This window comes from Bubalus kerabau, chromosome 11, assembly GCF_029407905.1.
Source record: "Bubalus kerabau isolate K-KA32 ecotype Philippines breed swamp buffalo chromosome 11, PCC_UOA_SB_1v2, whole genome shotgun sequence".
Classification (NCBI taxonomy): Eukaryota; Metazoa; Chordata; class Mammalia; order Artiodactyla; family Bovidae; genus Bubalus; species Bubalus kerabau.
Window position 1 is genome coordinate 9295502 of NC_073634.1, and position 24888 is coordinate 9320389.

The 24888-nt window shown below is 45.9% G+C and overlaps 2 protein-coding genes across 4 annotated transcripts in view; both read right to left on the reverse strand.

Annotated features, from left to right (window-relative positions):
• The window catches only part of CREG2 (cellular repressor of E1A stimulated genes 2), a 28835-nt gene extending 20111 nt beyond the window's left edge, over positions 1 to 8724 (reverse strand). For both annotated transcript variants that reach the window (XM_055539461.1, XM_055539460.1), the window contains exons 1-2: positions 8151 to 8724; positions 5309 to 5478 (exon numbers count right to left, since the gene is read on the reverse strand). In XM_055539461.1, coding sequence (XP_055395436.1) covers positions 5309 to 5478; positions 8151 to 8558 — 578 coding nt within the window. In that variant the 5' untranslated portion in view covers positions 8559 to 8724. The remainder of the gene's footprint in view (positions 1 to 5308; positions 5479 to 8150) is intronic.
• Positions 8725 to 20000: 11276 nt separating this feature from the next.
• Positions 20001 to 24888, reverse strand: part of RFX8 (regulatory factor X8) — a 47377-nt gene continuing 42489 nt past the window's right edge. For both annotated transcript variants that reach the window (XM_055539060.1, XM_055539061.1), the window contains one exon: positions 20001 to 20364. In XM_055539060.1, coding sequence (XP_055395035.1) covers positions 20170 to 20364 — 195 coding nt within the window. In that variant the 3' untranslated portion in view covers positions 20001 to 20169. The remainder of the gene's footprint in view (positions 20365 to 24888) is intronic.

The following is a 24888-nucleotide window of genomic DNA, read 5'->3' on the forward strand; positions in this document are numbered from 1 at the left end:
AGAACAGTTCACTCTAACGGGCAAATCACGATTTCACAGGACCATTCAATTTACAACCCATTTGTCTGAAGTTTCCACCTTTCTCTATCATTTTGCCGTGCTAAGAATATATTAAAATTTATATGAATTGATTGCATATCACGTGTGAGTCATTTTAATATCTATATTTAAAAACCATGTATATTATAAACAGGAACAATCATGAACCCTCAAAATACCAATAAGAGCCTTAGCGTGAATCAGAATGAATTACCATGTTCTCTCCACACTTGCAAATGCACTGAAACTGCACATCCATCTGTGGTGGGTTGAATAAAGCCTCCCTGCAAAGATGTCCATGTCCTAGTCCCCAGAACGTATGACTGTTATTTATATGGCAATAAGGACTTCATAGATACGATTAGGTTAATGACTGTGAGATGGGCAGTTTATCCTGGATTATCTGGATGGGCCCAGTGTAAACACAAGGCTCCTTAGAGAGGGAGGCAGAAGATCAGATTAGAGGACATGTGCTTAGTCGCTCAGTGTCTGACTCTTTGTGACCCTATTACCACAGCCCGCCAGGCTCCTCTGTCCTTGGGATTCTCCAGGCAAGAATACTGGAGTGGGTTGCCATGCCCTCCTCCAGGGGATCTTCCTGGCCCAGGGATCAAACACGTCTCTGCATCTTCTGAATTGCAGACGGATTCTTTACCCACTGAGCCACCTAGGAAGCCCAAGAGAATACAGTGCAGGATAATAGCATTCAATTCAATATGGCCTGAGATGGGAGTCGAGAGAACTGTACCGGCAAAAACATACATGTATTAATAGATGAATGGAACAGAATAGAGCCCGGAAATAAATCCATACACCTATGGTCAACTCATCTTTGACAAAGGAGGCAAAAATATACAATGGAGAAAAGACAGTCTCACATAAATCAGTGAAGTTAGAACACTCTCTCACGCTACACAGAAAAACAAATTCAGAGTGTTTTAAAGACCTAAATAGAAGACATGACACCATAAAATTCCTAGAAGAAAACATAGCCAAAGCATTCTCGGATATAAATTGCAGCAATTTTTCTTAGCTCAGTCTCCCTAGGCAAAAGAAACAAAAACAAAAATAAACAAATGAGACCTGCTGCTGCTGCTGCTGCTAAGCTGCTTCAGTCGTGTCCGACTCCGAGCGATCCCATAGGCGGCAGCCAACCAGGCTCTGCCATCCCTGGGATTCTCCAGGCAAGAACACTGGAGTGGGTTGCCATTTCCTTCTCCAATGCAGGAAAGTGAAAAGTGAAAGTGAAGACGCTCAGTCGTGTCCGACTCTTTGCGACCCCCTGGACTGTAGCCTATCAGGCTCCTCCACCCATGGGATTTTCCAGGCAAGAGTACTGGAGTGGGTTGCCATTGCCTTCTCCGAAATGAGACCTAATCAAACATAAAAGTCTTTTGCACAGCAAAGGAAATCATCAACAAAATAAAAAGACAACCTGTGGACTGGGAGAAAATATTTGTAAATGATATGACTGACAAGGGGTTAATCTCCAAAAGATACTAACAACTCATAAAATTCAATGTCAAAAAGACAAAGTCAAAAAATGGGCAGAAGACTTAAATAGACATTTCTCCAAAGGAGACATACAGATGGCTAACAGGCACATGAAAAGATGCTCAGGATTGCTGATTATGAGAAACACAGGTCAAAACCTCGGTGAGATATCACCTCACACTGGTCAGAATGGCCACCATCAAAAAATCTACAAATAATAAATGCTGGGGAGGGCTTGGAGAAAAGGGAACCCTCCTGCACGGGTGGTGAGAATGTAATTGGTGCCACCACTACAGAGAACAGTATGCAGGTTCCTTAAAAAACTAAAAATAGAGTTATGACATGATCCAGCAACCCCACTGCTGGGCATATATCTGGAAAAGACAAAAGCTCTAATTCAAAAAGATACATGTATGCTGAAGTTCACAGCGGCACTATTTACAATAGCTGGACATGGAAACAATCTAAGTGCCGACAGATGAATGGATAAAGATATAGCACATGTGTACAATGGACTATTATGCAGCCATAAAAAGAGTGAAATAATGCCATTTGCAGCGACATGCATGGACCTCGAGGGCATTACACTAAGTCAGATAAAGACAAGTGCTGCATGATATCCTTATATGTGGAAGCTACAAAAGCCGAACACACTGAAACAGATTCAGTGGTGATTATGAGACCCTAGGGGCTTGGGAACTGGGGAGATGTTGCTCAAAGAGTACAAATTTGCAGTCAGAAGATGACTAAGTCCTGGAAATCTAAAGTCACAGTGATCATACTCAACGTTGTTTCTCAGTCATTCCATCGTGTCTGACTCTTTGCGACCCCATGGACCACAGCATGCCAGGCTTCCCTGTGCTTCACCATCTCCCTGAGCTTGCTCAAACTCATGTCCAGTGAGTCAATGATGCCATCCAACAATCTCATCCTCTGTCGCCCCTTCTCCTCCTGCCCTCCATCTTTCCCAGCATCAGAATCTTTTCCAGTGAGTCGGCTCTTTGCATCAGGTGACCAAACTACTAGAGCTTTAGCATCAGTCCTTCCAATGAATATTCAACATTACTGTGTTATAAATGTCAAAGTTGCTAGGAGACTGTTCTCACCACAAAAAAGAAATGATAATTATGTGATGTGATCAAGTTGTTAGCTAGGACTGCAGGGGTAACATACTGTAATACATAAATGTATCAAATCAACATGTCAATTATCACAAATTTTAAAAAAGGACTTCTGAGCTACTTGCCAAACACATACATCAGCTTAGATGACAAGTTTTCAGGTTAAAACTCTCACTTAATAGAGTTAGTCACTCAGTCTTGTCTGATTCTTTGTGACCCCATGGACAGTAGCCCACCAGGCTCCTCTATTCATGGAATTCTCCAGGCAAGAATACTGGAGTGGGTTGCCATTCCCTTCTCCAGGGGATCTTTTCAACCCAGAGATCGAACCTGTGTCTCCTGCATTGAAGGAGGGCCTAAATCACATATTAAGTCAATTATTAATTATTAGGGGTCATTAACTTAATTATTAGGGATCATATTAACTATTAGGGATCAGGCATTATTTTTATTCTGAGAGGTAGGTGGAGCTCCCAGGCAGGGTCTCCTAGGCCATATTCAGGGTTTTGTTATCTTTTCCTAATGAAAGCATTTAGGCAGGTGAATCTTAGGATCTTGTGGATCTTGTCTGGGTTTTGAAAGATGCCCAGGTAGAGCACTGGGTCAGCTGAACTGCCTCCGGCTGGCTGGATGGATCTCCATTGTCAGCTCCAGTGTGGGGAGCGGGGTGGGGGCAGGGAGCGGGGGGAGGGGGTGAAGGGTGGGGGTGGGGTATAAGCAACAGGGCCTTAGCCAGGCTGCATTTTATGGCGCATTGTTGCTCTGATTATTACCACCTCCCTCGCCCAAAGAAGCGCTTCCCTGGTGGCTCAGCAATAAAGAATTCTCCTGCAATGAAGGCGACTCGGGTTCCATCCCTGGGTCAGGAATATCCCCTGGAGAAGGACATGGCAACCCATTCCAGTATTCTTGCCTGGAGAATCCCATGGACAGAGGAGCCTGGTGGGCTACAGTCCATGGGGTCCCAAAGAGTCAGACATGAGTGAAGCGACTGAGCATGCCCCCTAAGAACTGACATCTGTTCACTTAAGTATGTTTTTCATGCTTTGCATAAAGAAGTACAGCATTTTGGAGCTGGGAGGAATTTTACCTGAGTTCCCAAAGCATCACTACATTACAGGTGAAGACAAGTGAGGCTCCGGGGGCGAAGGGACTCTCCCGAGGTCTCCAGCCACCTCTGCTCCTCCTGTGGGGGTGTCCCTTCCATGCACCACCCTCCAGAAGCTAGCTGGGTGCAGACATCTCCCTAGCAGCACCACATTTTTAGTTCAGACAAAGGTGTTATAGTGTTCCATTTTCGCCTAACTGTCCTTTCTTTTAGAGAGTTGTCTTTTTAAAAAGAAGTAACATTTAGTTATTTTTAAATATTTATTTATTTATTCGGCTTTGCTAAGTCTTTTAGTTTCAGCATGTGGGGTCTAGTTCCCTAGACCAGGGATCAGACACGGGCCCCCTGCACTGGGAGTGTAGAGCCTTAGCCACTGGACCACCAGGGAAGTCCCTAGAAAGTTTTTGAGAAAGTGATTTTAGGGACTCTGGGTCTTCATCGCGCATGCCTCATGGGGGCAGGTAGAAAACATGAAATAGACTCCATGCAGCCTGTTCCTGGGGGACAATCCACTGGCTCTTGCCTCTCCACCCTCCTCCCCGCCTCCACCTTTGCCATCACAACAAAGAGCTGTCATTTACTCACCCGTGTTGTGCAAGACACTCTAATCTTTCCAACCCTCCCCGTCACCCTAGGAGGTAGAAATTGCTATTTCCATTTCACAGATGAGGAAATGGAGGCTCCCAAAGTTCAATAACTTTGTGCCCCAAATCACACACCTCATGAATGGCAGAATTCTATCCATCTGATTCCACGGCTTATAATACATTCTTACAACATATGTTGCCAATGTATCTGGAACACACTGGCACTGGACTTTTATAGGTTTGTTTTTTTTGGCCGTGCACCTTGGTATGGTGGGATCTTAATTCCTCAACTGGGGATCAAACTGTACCCCCTGTGTTAGAAGCACAGAGTCTTAACCACTGAACCACGAGGGAAGTCCCTGGCATTAGACTTTAAAAATATATATTTTAAAATATTTTATTTATTTGTTTATTTATTTGCCTGTGCTGGGTCTTAGCTGTGGCATGCAGGATGTAGTTCCCCGACCAGGGATCAAACCCAGGCCCCCTGCATTGGGAATTCAAAGTCTTAGCCTGTGGACCACCAGGGAAATCCCCCCAGCACTAGACTTTTAATTGCTTGAAATGATCTGTATTTTAAACCAAGATCAGCTTCACATTTCAGTTTCATGTCTTCCAAAGGTGTGTCTTAGGGACATAAAACAGAAACATGATAAACCATTTGGGAGCTGCCTAAGTGGTTACAATCATTGCCATCCTCAGAATAAAGTTGTTGCTTCAAAACAAAAAAGAACCTTCAAAACTACCTAGTTCATCACTTAATTCCATAGATGATGAAGCAGCATAGAGACCCCAGTGCCTTGGCCAGTCTTGGAGCCTGGTGAGACCCAGAGCCGGAACCAGAAACAGCCCTGGCCGAGTGGTGAGGAATGGCTTTGCATCTCAGGGCCCCATGAACGCCACAACCTCCCTGCCTTGTGTAGAGGAGCTGGGTGAGGGAGGCCAAGGCCCTTGCCTACCTGCAGAACTCTCCTTCAGATTCCGGCAGCAGGAGCGAGGCCATGGGGTTCTTCATCAGATCGGCCACCAGGAGGTCCTTGGGTGTCACATAGAAGAAAGGAATCCCAGTACTGTTGTCGAAGGGGCCATCGCTGATGGGCAGGCAGGTCCCAAATGGCAGGCCTGGGATCTAAAAAACATCACGGGGGAAAAAAAGGGCCTTTTCAATACAGGGCTGTGGACTGACTTGAGCTGGGAGCTAAGTCTGTGTCTCTGACCAGAAAACAGAGCACTGGGGATGCAACAGCAGCATGACATCACCACGGTTTTGACAGGTCATAAAACCAGGCAGAGTGGTTCCCAATCTATCCCCTTTGCCTGTTGATGGCTTCATGATTTCTATAGAGGAGCTTAGCAGTGGCACCTGTGGATGGGGAGTGGTGAGGGAATTCTTGAAGCTTCAGAAAAACAGCAAACACACTGTATTGTGACTTCCCTCGTGGTCTAGTGGTTAGGACTCCATGCTTCTACATGGGGGCCCAGGTTCGATCCCTGGTCCGGGAACTAAGATCTCACATGCCATGTGGTATGGCCCAAAACAAACCAAAAATTAAGGGACAAAATAAAAAACTAATTAAAAAACCACTCTATTAAATTGAAAGTTATTTGGGGGAAAGGCAATGAAATTCATGGAGGGGTGGACGGTTACCAAAGACCTTTCTCACAAGCTGCCCCGGGAATCCCACTGCCTTCACCACCTGCCCCAAATTTTTGGCAATTCTGGGGATAGAATTTAAACCTCACATCTTACCTGGTCTTTGGAATTCAGGAACTTTCTGTTATAGTTTGCTTTAGGGTTCTACCACTTCCTCACTTATCACTCATATATTTTATTGTAGTAAGTAATATTTCAGTCATATAATTCAGTAACTTAAGGGAATTTGTTTCTTACCCTATTAGCTTCAAGGAAGACACAGAAGCATGCAAAAGCAATTTCTGTTCACGATCATTCAGTACAGCAGGTGAAATTCTCAGACATACACACAAATATTTCTCAGGTTTTTCCCAAGCCCTGCTGGGTCCAGCATCATGACCTTTACCCTTTATAGAGTGTGATTCTCATTGTTACTTAGCTCAGCACTCGGGGGCTGTCTTTGAAGTATCACTTAACAACAGTATGTAGAATTATGATAAGGGGTGGCTTTAACCTTTGAAGAAATCCTACAAAATGGTAACATGTCATTACCAGATCCTGTTTTCAGCTGGTCATTCACAAACTTTGTGATGGGGTTGCAAAGAGTTGAATACGCCTGAGTGACTGAACTGAACTGATTCACACACTGGCTGGTCGTGCTGGGCACACATGCCAGGCATGTAGTAAAAGTTCTCTGAATTTATTGGACTTGGTGTAAATGTCAATAGAGGAAAAGGGAACTGCTCACAAGGCTAAGAAAAGGGATGTTGAAAGTCATAATATCTTTGAATACTTTGGCATTAGACTTTTAATTGCCGGAAGGGATCTATGTTTTAAACCAAGATCAGCTTCATATCCTCTGAAGGTGTGTCTTAGGAGCATAAGATATTGCTGTGGAAAACTATTTGAAGGCTGCGAGAGACGTTAAGATCATCTCCATCATCAGAATAAAGTTGTCATTTAGATTCTTTTTTTTTTTCCAAAGCATAAAAGGACCTTCAGAACTACCTAGTCCAATACACTTTCATAGATGAGAAAAGCGAAGAGAAGGACCCAGTGACTTAGTCACAGTTTCGGAGCTGGTGAGACCCGGATCTGGGCCCAGAACCTTCCCCTGCCGCCCTACCCCATGACCTACAAATGTCATAATAAAATAAATTTTTTTTGCATTAAATAAATAGGGGTTCAAATTACTGCCCTGTAATTTGAATAAAACCCTTACAGCTATCTTTTTAAAATTGTATTTATTTTAATTGGAGGATAATTACTTTACAATATTGTGATCGTTTTTGCCATAGGTCTCTTTAAGTTTTTTTTTTTAAGTGGACCGTTTTTACTTACTGAGTTTGTTACAATATTACTTCTGTTTTTTGTCTTTTGGGGCGCAAGGCAGGTGGGATCTTAGCTGCCCATCAGGGATGGAACCACACCCCTTGCAGGGGAAGGCCAAGTCCCAACCACTGGACCACCACTGGACTCCTTACATCTATCTCAACAGCCCTAAAAGCTTTACGGAGGGTGCTCATGCAGGAATGCCACATCCTCATCAAGTATCCATGTTATTTCAGCTTCAGGTGGAATCATGTCTAACAGGTGAATAAAACAGCCTGTGAACTGAAGGAGGAGAGCTGCAGCTGGTGACAGCGCTCCAGCACTCACAGCTTCGGCACAGGAAGCCTCCTTTCCAGAACGGTTCTCGAATGCCATTGTTTTAAATGTAAATTTCCACCGAAGCTACTGTTCTGGCGTCAGCAGGGGACAGGGCAATTCGGGTCGGTGGGCGGGAATGGGGCTGGATGTGGGGAGGGGGCTGGCTGTGCTGCTTGGTGATGCCAAAGGCGGCTCTGGCGTCTTTTGTCCAGGTCTCTGGTCAGGCGTGGTGATTTGCACCCCCTCTTTGGCCATTTCAAGACCGCGCTTCGGTCCTCATCCACCTGGTAGGAAGCCTGCTTGTAGTCCTTCCCCTCGCGCCCCCGCCCCCGCCCCCGGTTTGTCCGGGTAACCGACGCAAAATCTGCTTTCATTAATTACACGCTGTCCACCCCGATCCAGACCCCCGCGCGCGTCTGCTAGACCTGGATCGGAGCACGGGAGTGGCCCCAGGCTCTCCGGGTCCCCTGGGCGCGCCAGGCACCCCCCCGCACGCGGCTCCGGCGGGGGCGGCTTACCTTCTCATGGGCGGACACGGTGGCCAGACAGCCCCAGGCGCTGGCGTGGGCCAGGAAGCGGGCGATGCCCGGGCGCAGCCTCGCGCCGCCCTCGCGCGGGTAGGAGAACATCCCGGGCGGCGCGGGGGGCGGCCTGGTGCGGGCGGCGCCCTCCGGGGGAGGCAGGTGTGCGTCCTCCTTGTGCGCCGAGGCCGGGAAGCTCCGCTGCCAGAGGCTGCCCGAGTCCCCCAGCAGCGCGGGCAGCGTCTCCTCCGTGGAGGCTCCGTCCAGCTCCTCGTCCACCTCGTTGGTGACGGCCCAGGACACGGAGCTCACGATCACGTAGCCCGCGGCCGGAGACAGCAGGGCGCCACACCACAGCAGCCAGGACAGGCGGGGCCCGGGCCGCCGGCCGCGGCGCCGCGACATCTTGAGGAGCGCGCGGGGCCCCGGGGACCCCGAGAGGGACGCGCCGCCCCCGCCGCAGGTGCCGGGGTGGGGCCCCGGGCGGTCCTCGCAGCCGCGCGCTGCGCTTGGAGGTGGGGCTCCCGCACGCACTGCAGCCGCGGTGCGCAGTCCTCCCTGCGCGCCCGGCCGGGGCTGCGCTCCTTTTCCGGGTGGATGGCACAGCGTTCTCCAGCCCGACGCGGGGCCGTTGAGGTCCCGGCTCAGCGCACTCCTCCACTCACCAACTGTGCGGCCCTGCAGAGTCACGTAACCTCTCTGTGCCCGGTTCCTTCATTAGGAAACACAGAAAACAGTATTTACCATCGCGGGGGTGAGGGATGGGAGGATGAAAGCGGTTCATGTTCGGAGAGGTTTAGGCCAGTGTGTGGCGTGAAGCAAGCGCTATGAGCTGTGAAATAGACAAGAGGCAGGGGTGGTTGCCGTTTGGTCAAGGAGGAAGCTGAGCGAAGGGGGATGGTAAGATTAGTCTTACCAAGTCTTCTGAGGCCAAAGCCCTGTCCTCTTGCTCTGTAAGGACCGTGGTCGTCTTACACTTGGCTGTGACAGGAGAGCATTGCCACCAGTTCATCTAAAACTCCAAGAAGTAAAGAACCCAAACTCCAACAGGGCCGAGCCCCGGTTCCACACAGTGGTAAGCGGCTCAGTGATGCTCCCCTGGAGTGGCTCTCCTTCTGCCATATCCCTGTAATTCTGGCCAGTGCCCTCCACTGCGGTTCTGCAGGACCACATCCCAGAGCGAGCACCTACGTCAAGTCCACTTCTTAGACTCAGTTCTTGGGAGGAAGCCAAGCTCAGGCCCAGGTGCGCACACACAAGGGTTCTCTAGAGAATGTATCTTGCGGTGGAGTTGCGGTCTAGGCCACGAGTGTGTTTCACTTTATTATATAACGTCACACTGATTTCCTGAACGGTTGTATCAGTTTATCACTACCATTAGTGTGTGGTGGTTTCTGCTGCTCCATATTCTCATCGGCATATTACTGTTAGGTTCTCTAACCACCCCCTGCAATCTATGGATGAGTAATGATAATTCTTTTTTTTTTAATGTTTGATTTTTGTTTTTTGGCTGTGCCACACAGCATGTGGGATCTTCCTTCCTCAACCAGACATCGAACTTGTGCTCCCTGCATTGGAAGGGTGGAGTCTTAATCCTGGGACCACCAAAGTAGTCCCTGATAACTCATTTCTATTTTAATGGCTCATGTGGCTCATTGCCTTCTCATACATGTGTTGGTCAGTTGGATACTCTCATTTTGTGAAATGCCTGTTAATACCTCTTGTCTGTTTTTATTGGGTTGTCTGTGTTTTCTTGTGTTGATTCATAAGAATTAATTTTATTTCCTATGCTCCCGGTTTTGGGTGTTGTGTTACAAATTGTCTTTGGCCTGTGGTGATGGTTCATTTCATGTGTCAGCTCCAATGGAGAAAGAGATGTCCAGATAGCTGGTAAAATGTTATTTCTGGGTGTGTCTGTATTACTGGGAGAGGTTAGCATTTGAATCAGATTGAATAAAGAGCATCACGCTCACTGATGCAGTGGGCATCATCCACTGAGGACCTGAACAGGACAGAAAGGCAGGGGGAGGACCGATCTGCTCTCTGCCTGATCGGGACACCCTGTGCATTTGCCCTTGGACATGGACTCTCGTGGTTCTGGAGCCTTTGGACTCGGGCTGGGACCCACTGTATTGCTTCCTCTGGTTCTCAAGCCTTTGAGTTGTCAGCTGTCAGTTTCGAGAGCCCACAAGCCTTACAGACCAGCTGGTACCTGATCTGGTGCTTGCCAGGCTCTAGAACTATGAGAAAATAAACTTCTGTTGTTTAAGCCGTCAGTCTGTGGTATATTAGATGAATACCATAAATACACTGAAGCTGGTTTATCCACTCTCCCATGGATGGTTATCAGTATTGTTTTCAGGTGTTATCTATTATGACTAAAGTTGCTATAAGCCCTCTTTTACAAGTCTTTTTGTGAATATATGTTTTCTTTCCTTTGGGTAAGTACTTAGGAATGAAATCATTGGGTCCTAGAATAGATATATGTTTAATTTTATACAGAATTTTCTGTTCTGGTCTGAATATTTGTGCCCACCAAATTCATATGTTAAAGTTCTAACCCCTAATGGGATGGTATCTGGAGGTGGGGCTTTTTGAAGGTAATTAGGGTTAGATTAGGTCTTGATGGGTTTAATGGCCTTAAGAAAAGGAAGAGTCAGAGTGCCCATACCCCTGCCTCACTCTGTGTACTGGGGAAGCCCATGTACAGACACAGCCAGAAGGCAGATATTTGCAAAACGGGAGGAGAGCCTTCATGAGAAACCTGACTCCTTGATCTCTGAACTTCCAGCCTCCACAGGAGGGACAGATATTTCTTTTCTAAGTCACTCAGTTTATGACATTTTGTTATGACAGCCCAAGCAGAAAGAAACACTTTCAAACCATTTTCCAAAGTGATTTTTGTGTGTGTGTGTGCCATGTTATAGTCCTACTGGGAATATATGACTCCATGAGGTCGCTAAATGATGCAAAGGAGCTGTTTGGAATTGGAGCTCAGTCACGTGGCTTAGTAACATTTCCCACAGGTTTCAGATTTGTGTATTGTAAACAATCCTGAACCATCAAGTATGTGTAGTTATAGAAAAGTATTCCCCTACTAGCAAATAATGTGAGGTTTGGTTGCCGGAAACTGGTCCTTGGTATATTTACAAGCAGATTTGACTAGTAATAGGAGAAATTAGATTGTAGGTCTGCTGCTTACCCATCACTTCTCGTTAATGAATACTTTGTTAAGGACAATGAGAGGCAAACAGTCAAAGATAACAAAGCACAATTTAAAGTCTGGGGCTGGAGATTTACAAGGGGAGCCTGGGATGTTTTCTTGAGTCAAAAAAGAAAGAAAGAAAGAAAAGCAGCAGCAGCTAGAAAAGACAAATTGAACATATCAAAGAGGCAACTTGAAAGATCTTCCACTGGGAAAAGATGGAATAATTTAAGTATCAAAACGAAAAATGATGGCAGTTTAAAAAAAAAGTCTAAACTTACATTTACCAATTTACCATACTTCCCAGCAATTGCACTTATGAGCATCTATCTCAGAGAAATAGAAAAATTTTGTTCCCCACAAAATCTTATATACACCACTGTTCATAGCAGCTTTATTCATGATAACCCCAAACTGGAAACAATCCAAATACCCCTCAATAAGTGGATGAACAGCAGTGTATCCATACCATGGGATACCCCTCAGCATTAAAAAGAAACTATTAATACATGCAACAACTTGGGTGGATCTTAAAAGCATCCTATGGAGAACAGAAGCTAGTCTCAAAGGTTACGTATTGTATGATTTCATTTCCGTAACATTCTCAAAAGGACAAAATGGTAGGAATGGGAAACAGCAGGTTGCTCAGGGTTAGTGACGGTGTGTGGCTGTAAACAGCTGCAGCATGAGGGAGCTCTGCGGAATCACAGTTCTGTGTCTTGACTGTGGGGTTCGTTGCCCACAGGCGAGAGGAGGTCCCAGAGCTATACACACAGACTGCACCCATGGCAAATTCCGGCTTTTGATGTTATAATCAAATTATGTAAATTAGTATGGGGGAAACTGGGTAGAGAGTGCACACGTCTCTGAGTTAATAATGATTAGAAACAACTGAAAACAAACCCTCATTAGGAAACTGTTAGGACATCCAACTTAATCTGAAAAAAGTTTTTCTTTTTCCAGATAATTCTAAACAATTAAAAATTTTATTTTATATTGGAGTTCAATTAATTAACAACATTGTGTTAGTTTCAGGTGTACGGCAAAGTGATTTGGTTATACACACACATCTATCTATGCTTTTTCAAATTCTTTTCCCATTTAGGCTATTACAGAATATTGAAAACAGTTTTCTGTGCTATGCAGTAGGTCCTTGTTGGTTCCCTATTTTATGTACACTGGTGTGAATATGTCAATCCCAAATTCCCAATTTATCCCTCCCCCACTTTTATTTTTTTTTTAAAGCAAAAATAACTCAAGCATTGATCCTGCCTTCCCTCTATGAATTATATTTCAAGGTAACCAAATTGTTCTGGAGAAGACTCCTGAGAGTTCCTTGTACAGCAAGATCAAACCAGTCAATCCTAAAGGAAATCAACCCTGAATATTCATTGGAAGGACTGATGCTGAAGCTGAAGTTCCAGTATTTTGGTCGCTGATTCAAACAGCAGACTCATTGGGAAAGTCTCTGATGCTGGGAAAGATTGAATGCAGGAAGAGAAGAGGGCATCAGAGGATGAGACGGCTGGATGGCATCACTGATGCAGTGGACATGAACCTGGGCAAACTTCATGAGATGGTGAGGGACAGGGAGGCCTGACGTGCTGCAATGCACAGGGTCACAAAGAGGCAGGTACGACTAGGGGACTGAACAACAACCACCAAATTGTTGATGAGGGAAAAATTTGCTTTCTATATGAACTCCAGCTAATACGTTAGCAACAATCATAAAATTGAAAAAGTCATCATTTTGCAACATCCATTGGATCATAGAAAAAGCAAGAGAATTCCAGAAAAACATCCACTTCTGCTTCATTGACTACGGCAAAGCCTTTAACTGTGTGGATCACAACAAACTGTGGAAAATTCTTAAAGAGATGGGAATACTAGACCACCTTACCTGCCTCCTGAGAAATCTGTATGCAGGTCAAGAAGCAACAATTAGAACTGGTCATGGAACAGACTGGTTCCAAATAGGAAAAGGAGTACATCAAGGCTGAATATTGTCACCCTGCTTATTTAACTTAAGCATCATGAGAGATGCTGGGCTGGAAGAAGCACAAGCTGGAATCAAGATTGCTGACAGAAATATTAATAACCTCGGATATGCAGATGACACCACCCTTATGGCAGAAAGCAAAGAGGAACTAAAGAGCCTCTTGATGAGAGTGAAAGAGGAGAGTGAAAAACCTGGCTTAAAACTCAATATTCAGAAAACTAAGATCATGGCATTTGGTCCCATCACTTCATGGCAAATAGATGGGGAAACAGTGAAAACAAGTGACAGACTTTCTTTTCTGGGCTCCAAAATCACTGCAGATGGTGACTGCAACCATGAAATTAAAACACACTGGTTTCTTCGAAGAAAAGCTATGACCAATCTAGACAGCATATTAAAAAACCAACAAAGGTCAGTCTACTCAAAGCTATGGTTTTTCCAGTAGTCATGTACGGATGTGAGAGTTGGACCATAAAGAAAGCTGAAAGTCGAAGAGTTGATGCTTTTGAACTGTGGTGTTGGAGAAGACTCATGAGAATCCCTTAGACTGCAAGGAGATCCAACCAGTCCATCCTGAAGGAAATCAGTCCTGAGTATTCATTGTGGCTCAGATCATGAACTCCTTATTACCAAATTCAGACTTAAATTGAAGAAAGTAGGGAAAACCACTAGACCATTCAGGTATGACCTAAATCAAATCCCTTATGATTATACAGTGGAAGTGAGAAATAGATTTAAGTGCCTAGATCTGATAGATAGAGTGCCTGATGAACTATGGAATGAGGTTCGTGACATTGTACAGGAGACAAGGATCAAGACCATCCCCATGGAAAAGAAATGCAAAAAAGCAAAATGGCTGTCTGTGGAGGCCTTACAAATAGCTGTGAAAAGAAGAGAAGTGAAAAGCAAAGGAGAAAAGGAAAGATATAAGCATCTGAATGCAGAGTTCCAAAGAATAGCAAGAAGAGATAAGAAAGCCTTCCTCAGCGATCAATGCAAAGAAATAGAGGAAAACAACAGAATGGGAAAGACTAGAGATCTCTTCAAGAAAATTAGAGATACCAAGGGAACATTTCATGCAAAGATGGGCTTGATAAAGGACAGAAATGGTATGGACCTAACAGAAGCAGAAGATATTAAGAAGAGGTGGCAAGAATACACAGAAGAACTGTACAAAAAAGATCTTCACGACCCAGATAATCACGATGATGTGATCACTGACCTAGAGCCAGACATCCTGGAGTGTGAAGTCAAGTGGGCCTTAGAAAGCATCACTACGAACAAAGCTAGTGGAGGGGATGGAATTCCAGTTGAGCTATTTCAAATCCTGAAAGATGATGCTGTGAAAGTGCTGCATTCAATATGCCAGCAAATTGGGAAAACTCAGCAGTGGCCACAGGACTGGAAAAGGTCAGTTTTCATTCCAATCCCAAAGAAAGGCAATGCCAAAGAATGCTCAAACTACTGCACAATCGCACTCATCTCACACGCTAGTAAAGTAATGCTCAAAATTCTCCAAGCCAGGCTTCAGCAATACATGAACCGTGAACTTCCTGATGTTAAAGCTGGTTTTAGAAAAGGCAGAGGAACCAGAGATCAAATTGCCGACATCCGCTGGATCATGGAAAAAGCAAGAGAGTTCCAGAAAAACATCTATTTCTGCTTTATTGACTATGCCAAAGCCTTTGACTGTGTGGATCACAATAAACTGTGGAAAATTCTGAAAGAGATGGGAATACCAGACCACCTGACCTGCCTCTTGAGAAATTTGTATGCAGGTCAGGAAGCAACAGTTAGAACTGGACATGAAACAACAGACTGGTTCCAAATAGGAAAAGGAATACGTCAAGGCTGTATATTGTCACCCTGCTTATTTAACTTCTATGCAGAGTACATCATGAGAAACGCTGGGCTGGATGAAGCACAAGCTGGAATCAAGATTGCTGGGGGAAATACCAATAACCTCAGATATGCAGATGACACCACCCTTATGGCAGAAAGTGAAGAGGAACTAAAAAGCCTTCTGATGAAAGTGAAAGTGGAGAGTGAAAAAGTGGGCTTAAAGCTCAACATTCAGAAAACTAAGATCATGGCATCCGGTCCCATCACTTCATGGGAAATAGATGGGGAAACAGTGGAAACAGTGTCAGACTTTATTTTTTGGGGCTCCAAAATCACTGCAGATGGTGACTGCAGCCATGAAATTAAAAGACGCTTACTCCTTGGAAGGAAAGTTATGACCAACCTAGATAGCATATTGAAAAGCAGAGACATTACTTTGCCAACAAAGGTCCATCTAGTCAAGACTATGGTTTTTCCTGTGGTCATGTATGGTTGTGAGAGTTGGACTGTGAAGAAGGCTGAGCGCCGAAGAATTGATGCTTTTGAACTGTGGTGTTGGAGAAGACTCTTGAGAGTCCCTTGGACTGCAAGGAGATCCAACCAGTCCATTCTGAAGGAGATCAGCCCTGGGATTTCTTTGGAAAGAATGATGCTAAAGCTGAAACTCCAGTACTTTGGCCACCTCACGCGAAGAGTTGACTCATTGGAAAAGACTCTGATGCTGGGAGGGATTGGGGGCAGGAGGAGAAGGGGATGATATGGCTGGATGGCATCACTGACTTGATGGACGTGAGTCTGAGTGAACTCCTGGAGTTGGTGATGGACAGGGAGGCCTGGCGTGCTGCGGTTCATGGGGTCGTAAAGAGTCAGACACGACTGAGTGACTGAACTGAACTGATTCATTGGAAGGACCGATGCTGACCGATACTTTGGCCACATGATGCGAAGAACTGACTCACTGGAAAAGACCCTGATGCTGGGAAAGATTGAAGGTGAAAAGAGAAGGGGACAACAGAGGCTGAGATGGTTCGATGGCATTACCAACAGGATGGACATGGGTTTGAGCAAGCTCCAGGAGTTGGTGATGGACAGGAAAGCCTGGCATGCTGCAGTCCATGGGGGTCACAAAGAGTTGGACATGATTGAGCGACTGAACAGAACTGAATGGATCAATCAGTATAGGCGGCAATAATCTATGTAAAAATTATTAAATGAAATATTGATGTGGAATCCTGTAATGGAAGCATCAGCCTGGTCCACATCACACCTGAGTCCACTGACCAATCTCAGTTCTTAATGTCACTCATAGTGGGACAAAGGGCTGTCTTAGTCTGTTTGGGCTGCTATAGCAAAATATCATAGGCTAGGTGGTTCAAAAAAAGACATTTATTTTTCATGGTTCTGAAAGCTGGGAAGTTCAGAATAAAGGGGCCAGCAGATATCTGGTGAGGACTCTCTTCTTGGCTTTAAATTCTTTTAGGTAGTCAAGGCTGCTGTTGTTCAGTTGCAGAGTGTCCGACTCTTTGCGACCCCATGGATTGCAGCACGCCAGGTTTCTCTGTCCTTCACCATCTCCCAGAGTTTGCTCAAACTCATGGCCATTGAGTCGGTGATGCCATCCAACCATCTCATCCTCTGCCACGCACTTCTCCTTTTGCCTTCAATCTTTCCCTGTGTCAGGGTCTTTTCCAATGAATCGGCTGTTTGCATCAGGTGGCCAAAGTATGAGATTCAAGTATAGATAGTCAAGGGAGGGAATATGTTTCTTTGAAGCCTGCAGGGCCCCCATGCCAAAGTGGAACATTCTGGGGTTCTGAACTTCTTCATCCTCTAAGAGCAGGGAGATGCCTCTTTTGTTCTTTGATGATCCCCCATATTTAAAAAGGACCTGGTAAATGAGTGCATGACAGTTTTGTGACACATCACTGTACATTTTAGATGAAATTTCTGGTTTCAGGAAAATCCACTGACAGTGTTAGTGGGCCTCCGACTCACCATCATCAGGAGTGAAAATTCATGTTCCCAGATCTCCGTGGGTGGAGTTGTTGTTATTATGTGAAGAAAGTTCAATGTGCTGCTCTCGCTGTAGGCACCACAGTGACGATCAGTGATGTGCCCTGGGGAGATTTCCATCTGCACAAGTTCTCATTGTTATTCCGACTTAAAGTGACTGTTTCGGAAACTACTGTGGGCTCTTCGCAGCACTAAGGAGCTAATGTCTAAGTTTATCAGGTTATGTTGCATGAAGGCAGTGCTGTCAAAGTGTCACAGTGGATGATGCCTGTTCCGATGATCAGGCTCTCACTGTTGTCCAAATGACCTTGAGCAGGTCATTCTCCTGCAAAACTGTCTCCCTAATCAAACATCTGGGATAATGATTTGGGTAGCAGGTAGCATTGACCTTGATATGGCAGATTGGAAAAATCCACCCATTCGACATCCCCTCTGTGTGCACACCCTTTCCTAGAACCGTCTCCACTTTGCTTTGGAACATGGGGCAGGCACTGATGCAAACAGAAGCATGAAAACCTGTTTCTATTTCTGCTTCCTTGGCCCCCAGCTCTGCTGTGAGAATGTGCCTGGGCTGGGCTGCTGGAGGGATGTGGGAGAGGAGCCTAGGGATCCCAGGGGAGACCACCCTAGAACTGCCAGCCCCCATGAGCCTGTCAGAGACAGCAGCTGGCTGAGTGGGCCCAGCCCAGGTTCACCAAGTCCAGATTAGCAGAACCATCCGAGCACCTGCCGATGAGGGAGAATGAGAGATACAGGGCCCTCGTTGCTTTCCAAACCCTCCTGTGTGCGTCTTAGCCTCATTTTCTCCTACAATGTGTGTACTGATTTCTTTTTTTTAATTTAAACTTTTTATTGAAGTATAGTTGATTTGTGATGTCATGCCAATCTCTGCTGTACAGCAAAGTGACTCAATCATACATATATAGACCTTCTTTTTAAAATATTCTTTTCCATGATGGTTTATCACAGGATATTGAATATAGTTCCCTATGCTATACAGTACGGCTTTGTTGTTTATTGATCCTAATTATAACAGTAGTATAACATATCTATATGTAGTTTGTAGTAGTTTATGGGCTTCCCTGGTGGCTCAGCAGTAAAAAATCCACCTGCAATGCAGGAGCCTTAAGAGACCTAGGTTCGATCCCTGGGTTGGGAAGATTACTTGGAGAAGGAAATGGCAACCCACTCCAGTATTCTTGCCTAGAGAATCCCATGGACAGAGGAGCTTGACAGGCTACAGTCCATAGGGTCACAAATAGACAAGACTGAAGCGACTGAGCACTCGGCCCTCACTGTAGTAGTTTGTAAGAGTTCACTAACCCCCAGACTCCCTGTCCTTCTCTCCCCCACCCCCTCCCTACGTGCATAGACTTCTGTTTTAAAAAGTACGTTGTCATATAGAACATATACAGAAATGCAATCAAAGCAAATGTGAAGCTTTGAAACACATTTTTACAAGGCGAACATGCCGTAGGGCCACCCCCAGACCAAGAGCTGGAGCAGATGAGGGCCCCAGAAGCCCGTTCCTCTCCTCTCTGTTACTCGCCCCCCGCCCACCCCCTATCCTAACTTCAAACCCTGCAGATAAACAGACAAGTGGAATTTTCTTTGCTTGCCTGGATGGTCTTTTCAAGGATGAATGCCCTCTGCCAGCTCTCAGCTAATCAGTTTACCCCAAAGTATGCAAACACAATTCGCTGTTCCCCGACCCAGAAAGCTTATCGTTGCCTTTGTTTCCTGACTCAGCCCATCACCTGTCCGCTTAGATGTGAGCAAAGGATACGCGAAGTCACTGAACAGTAAGCCAAGGGATGCAGGCCTCTGAGTGTGTGTGTGTTTTTTTTCTTCTGACAAATAACTGCTCCCAGATGGCTTAAGAAATGAGATCACATATTCAATGTAGTAGTAAAGGCTCTAAAACATGATTACTTTTTAAACCATAATGATGAATAATTCTTAATGAATCTAGTGATCTAGAGTTCTGATGTTTCTTTAAAATTCCCAAGCATTTCAGGAAATTTAATTCATTTCTTATGTAATTGGAATCAATAAAACATTCCCTTATTTCCACTGCTACCAGACATTGTTAAGCATGAATTGTTAAATTCCTTTAAGTATCATAATCGGTTACATAAAAATGGTCTGGTTTAACAGGGATCTACGCTCAGTGTCAGGGTTTTTTGGGATTGTGCTAGAGAGGAACAGAGCATCAGCAGGACATCGACATTTGTGGCAGACACTGCTGAGTTCATAGTTCTGTATCACTTTAAGAAAAGAGCCATGTGAACGAAGCCAAGGTGGGATCCTTAGCAGGGGTCCCCAAACTTTTTGGCACAAGGGACCAGTTTCTTGGAAGACCATTTTTTCATGCACTGGGGCCTGGGGGACGATTGAAGTGCATTACATCCCTCGTGCACTTTATTTCCATTGTTATTGCATCAGCTCCACCTCAGAGCATCAGGCATTAGATCCCGGGGGATGGGGACCCCTGCTATATTGGAGCAGTGAGTAACTCTAACAGCTCTATCAAATAATTGAGTTTTTCCCCTCTTCCTCCAGGCCTGAAGGGATCTTTCTACAAACTCTATGTTGATTAGGGTACTCCTGAGGGGACGAAAAATATTATGAGGGGCCTTTGACTGCTTGTACTACTTGCTATTCTACAAACTTCATCTTTCACTGGAGAATGATCCATGTTTTTATTACCAACAGGATTTCTCAAATTTCTCTCAAGTCCCCACAGAAATACTGCAAAAGCCCTGAATAAAGGCAAGAGAGGCAAAAATTATTCTCCAAATCAATTTATATGATTCATCAAAACCAATTCCTTGAAATACATATAAACAGAAAACAGTGCTACCTCTATCATTTACACAAAATCTTTTTTCTTACCAATACAAAAGTGTTACCATTTACTCTATCCTTAATGAAAAAAATGTATGCTTTCTCAGGTCCTAGTCCAATAAAGAATCTCCCGTGTCAGCATTACTTTCCGTAAGATAAATATCCTCAGAGCTTTGGGATACATCCGATATGTGGATCACAAATTTCTGTCCATCTGTCAGGGTTATGAGGGTCTCTTGTCCCAGAGGAAGGTTGACTTTGATGGTGCTTTCCGTGGCTTTATCTTCCAACAATACCTGGATGAGCTGTTGTGGGGTGGGTGGGGCAGGGAAGCGGAGTTTAGAAGAAAAGATGAAAAGAGAAAGTTACGCTTTTCTGTTTCAGGACCCACCATTTGAATTCTGCTAGCACACGCTCATCTCACCCTGGACCTAGTGCAGGGGACCCCGACTTCCCAGGGGAGCACGCAGGGGCTGCTGAAGACTTTGTGGAAGGAATCTCAAACCCAGGATGGCACAAGAGAGGGTGTTGGGGGCTGGTGCAAGAGTGGGATGGGTGGCTCCCTTGAGGAAAAGGACGGGGGCACTGCAGGTGTTTGAGGCCAGAGAGGGACGACGCTGCCATTAAAGGCACAGGGGAGGGCTTCCCTGGCAGTCCAGGGGTGAAGATCCTGTGCGTCCAACGCAGGAGGTGTGGGTGCGATCCCTGGTTGGGGAACTAGGATCCTTCATGCCATGAAGCTCGGCCAAAAACTTAAAACTTAAAACAGACGCAGAGAGCCTGGATCAGTTGTGAAAGTCAGGAGGGAGCCTGTGAAGTGCCCACGGGTCACCTCGCAGCTGTAACGCTCGTCACCTTGGCTGCTTTCCAGATGGATACTGACCCTATGAGCCGACACAGTTGGCTCAAGTTCCCACACAGACCCTCCCTCCACCACTGGTCAAACAGACCAGTATATAAAGGAGGAAGTCTGTGAAGACTCTCATGGGTTACATTAATACTCGGCTGCTGCTGCTGCTAAGCTGCTTCAGTCGTGTCCGACACTGTGTGACCCCATGGACTGCAGCCTACGAGGCTCCTCCATCCATGGGATATTCCAGGCAAGAGTACTGGAGTGGGGTGCCATTGCCTTCTCTGTACATTAACACTCTATAAGGTAGTAATTGACATGAGACATTCACAGACTCTGATGTTGGCTCTCAGATAGTCATCAAGTTGCCTGAGCAAACCTTCCTATCAGAGAAACAAGGATAATACGCCACCCTCAGCTCCAAGGATATTCGAAAGATGGGCAAATCCTCGGATATGATTACTTTCAAACTGACAGAGATGTATTTTCTTGGTGTGATTTCTTCAACAGTGCCCCCTCCATCCCCATAAGCTAGCATATTTTGACAAAGATGTGCAGAAGGTGACTTTGAATGCAAGGTTAATGAAAGTACATATCTCACCCATCCTCCATAAATTCAATGATAACCATTACCAACCAAGGAAAAGGTGTTTTTCTTCTGTCTCTCAAAATAAAAAAACAAACAAAAAAACCCCAAATACCACCTGTCTTCATCTTTACCTTTTGGCTGAAGTCACTTATTTTTAAATATTTTTGCCTTGCTTTCATGCTTGAGTATATGACCTAAACTGAACACTGTGTGTGTGTGTGCGTGTGTGTGTGTGTGTGTGTGCGCGCGCGCGCGCACACGCATGCTCAGCTGTGTCTGACTTTGCAACTCCACAGACTGGAGCCCACCAGACTCCTCTGTCCATGGGTTTCCCAGGCAAGAATACTGGAACTGGTTGCCAGGTTAAGGAGAATGGCCTTTATTTAATATCAGTATAATTTTTCCTTTATTCTTAAGACATGCCTTGGCATCTTACTATTTTGAGCATCGGGCGAATGGACAAGAGCGACAGATGGAAGCGGCGGTGGGGACTGCTGACTTGAGTTGCTGCTGTAGATGCAGGGACTGAGCTGAACTGTCCAGGGGGGTCAGCCCCAGGGGTGCAGCTGAACAGGTGTTAGCTCGTGGCAGATGAAAGCAGATGGGACCCTGAGCGTGTGCTTTTTTGTTGAGGACAAGTGCACAGGCTGACTAGTGAGTGCAATGGAAATTAGGCAAGCCTAACTTTTCAGTGTTGGAGTGTTTAAGTCATTATAGCTAAATTGGTAGGCTCGCGCGAGCACAAGCAGGCTTAATTAATCTCTAATGCATATTACCTTGGGTTATCTGACATTGATCTGCTTGTATTGCTTTATTATGTTGTTCAATTATTTAACGTCCTCTCTACTGTTGCCACCAATTAAATATAGGTGGAATGCAACCCCTGCAATAAACCTCAGAGTGACTAGGGGATTGGGTAGAGAATGTTCTGTAAAGGTGTTCAGATTAGGAGGTTTTGTTGGAGAAATAATAACAAGGACTAGGATTATGGGTACTTTTTATGCTTCTAAGAATTTTACAAATAATTAACGTATTTATACCTCATTATAGCCTATGGAATTAGACGTCTTTATTTCCATTTTGTAGAAGAGGAAGCTGAGCAGACAAATAAAGCAACTTGCCCAACGTTCTCAGCTCCTCTGTCCAGGGGATTTCCCAGACAAGGATACTGGAGTGGGTTGCCATCTCCTACTCCAGGGCATCTTCCCGACCCAGGGATCAAACCCATGTCTCCTGCACTGGCAGGGGGACACTGGCAGGGCTCAGTTTACCACTGAGCCACCCAGGAAACCCACTTAAGTGGAAGACGTGGGATTTGAACCCAAAAAGTTATGTACCAGAACTGCTCACAGTGGGCTACAGATATTTTCCCAAATCATCAGACTTGAACGTCCAGCTCAGACACGCATCCTGTTGGGGCTCCCAAGCGACTAGGGTAAGCCCCCCGACGGGTCCTGTCACCCAGGACAGGGTGTGTTCTCCAGAGGGTCAGGAGCCTGGAGAGGGTTCTCTAGGGCACAGTCTGGCCAACCTGTCCCTTCTCCAGACTGAGCTGGGCCTTCTCTCTGCCCACGGCCCTGAATCACCAGCTCAATGAGTGCAGCCTGAACCGCCTCCATCTGCTCCTTCTCTCAGTGGCCCAGCGCTCCTCCCACCTCACCAGTCCTGATTGGGGGCCAGTCTTTTCCCGTTTCCCGGTCTCCTCTGTCTTGTTGGCTTCATATACACACTCCCAGGGGAGATGAGTTTCTTATTTACAGACTCACATTAGAGTCTCTAGCACCGAGAGCACGGAAGCACCGGGTGTTGAATTTACTGTCTCGAGGTCAGCGAATGAACGCCTGATGGAGACAGAGGGCTGGTGACTGTGAGAATTGGCTCTTTGGCTCCTGTTTCATTTGTCCAGGCTGGTGGGTGTCTCGTCCAGTCCAGCTCAGTAACAGTCTGCCGAGGTTCTGTGTGCTTGGAAAGGGGAAGGGCTGCAGGGCATGGATGGGCGTCCCAGGTGGCGTGAGTAGTAAAGAACGCACCTGCCAATGCAGGAGACACGAGTTTGATCCCTGGGTCAGGAAGATCCCCTGGAGAAGGAAATGGCAATGGACTCCAGTATTCTTGCCTGGAGAATCCCACGGACAGAGGAGCCTGGCGGGCTACAGTCTATGAGGTCACAAAGAGCTGGACATGACCGAAGCGACTTAGCATGCGTGCAGGGTACAGACAGTTCCAGCTGTGACTCAGCCACGTGGCTTTGATCACGTTTCATCCAGGTTGAGGTCACATTTCTGCCCTCAGTGGTCTCCTAAGCAGACTCCTCATCTACTCAGAAGGGGAACTTGTGGATGTGAAAAGAATGCCAGGTAAAGAGGCCAAGCTTCCAAACATGTGTGCAGGAGTTTTAGAAATTACTACTGACAGTTGTTGTCAGGGTTTTTTCCCCCAACCAGCCCACTCCCCTGCCTCGCATCTAGCTGAACTTCCTGCTCAATCTGCCTCCCCTCCCTGGCACTCAAGACCCCATCTCAGATCTCTGCATCCTACGTCCTAGTCTTCTGGGGGCCTGGACCATCCTCCTCCCATCTAGCACTGTAGGAGAAGAATGATGAGATCAAGCAGGCCAGGGTGTCAGCCTCCGTTCTGCAGTTTACTTGCTGTGTGACTCGGGGCCTCCGCTTAGCTTTTCTGAGCCTCTGTCTCCTCATCCATGGCATGAAAATGATAAGAACAAATACTGTGCAGGGTTGTATGGCTTTGAGACAATATATATCAAGTGTGCACAGTATATTCGATAAGTAGCCGTTCTTACTTTCATTATTTTTTTAATATGTATTTATTTTTTTTTTACTTGGCTGCCCCAGGTCTTAGCTGCAGCACGCGGGATCTAGTTCCCTGACCAGGGATCGAACCGCCGCGTCCTGCATTGGGAGTATGGAGTCTTAGCCACTGGACCACCAGAGAAATTGCCTTACTTTTCATTATTTTAATTTTTTGGCCATGCTGCAAGGCTTTCAGAATCCTAATTTCCCAACCAGGGATCAAACCTCAGGCCCTGGGACTGAAACCGCAGAGTCCTACCCACTGGACTACCAGAGAATTCCTGCAATCCTTATTTTTGTATCTTTCAAGATGGACCCCAATTCTATCCTTTCAAAAATCCTTTGTACTCAGACTGTGCAGTGTTTCCTTTCTTTAAACGCTGCCAGAGGCCTTTTCAGGGCATGTCACTCCTCTTAGCTGTAGTGATCTGCTGCTCAGTGAGTCTGTTCATGCCAGGCAGGCTCTGGGAGGGCCAGGGGAGAGCAGTCCCCATATTCCACAGCTCTCATCAGACCAGGCACGTTTTGGAGCTGAGCGGTGGTCAACAGACACATTGGCAAAATCGCTTATAGCAGA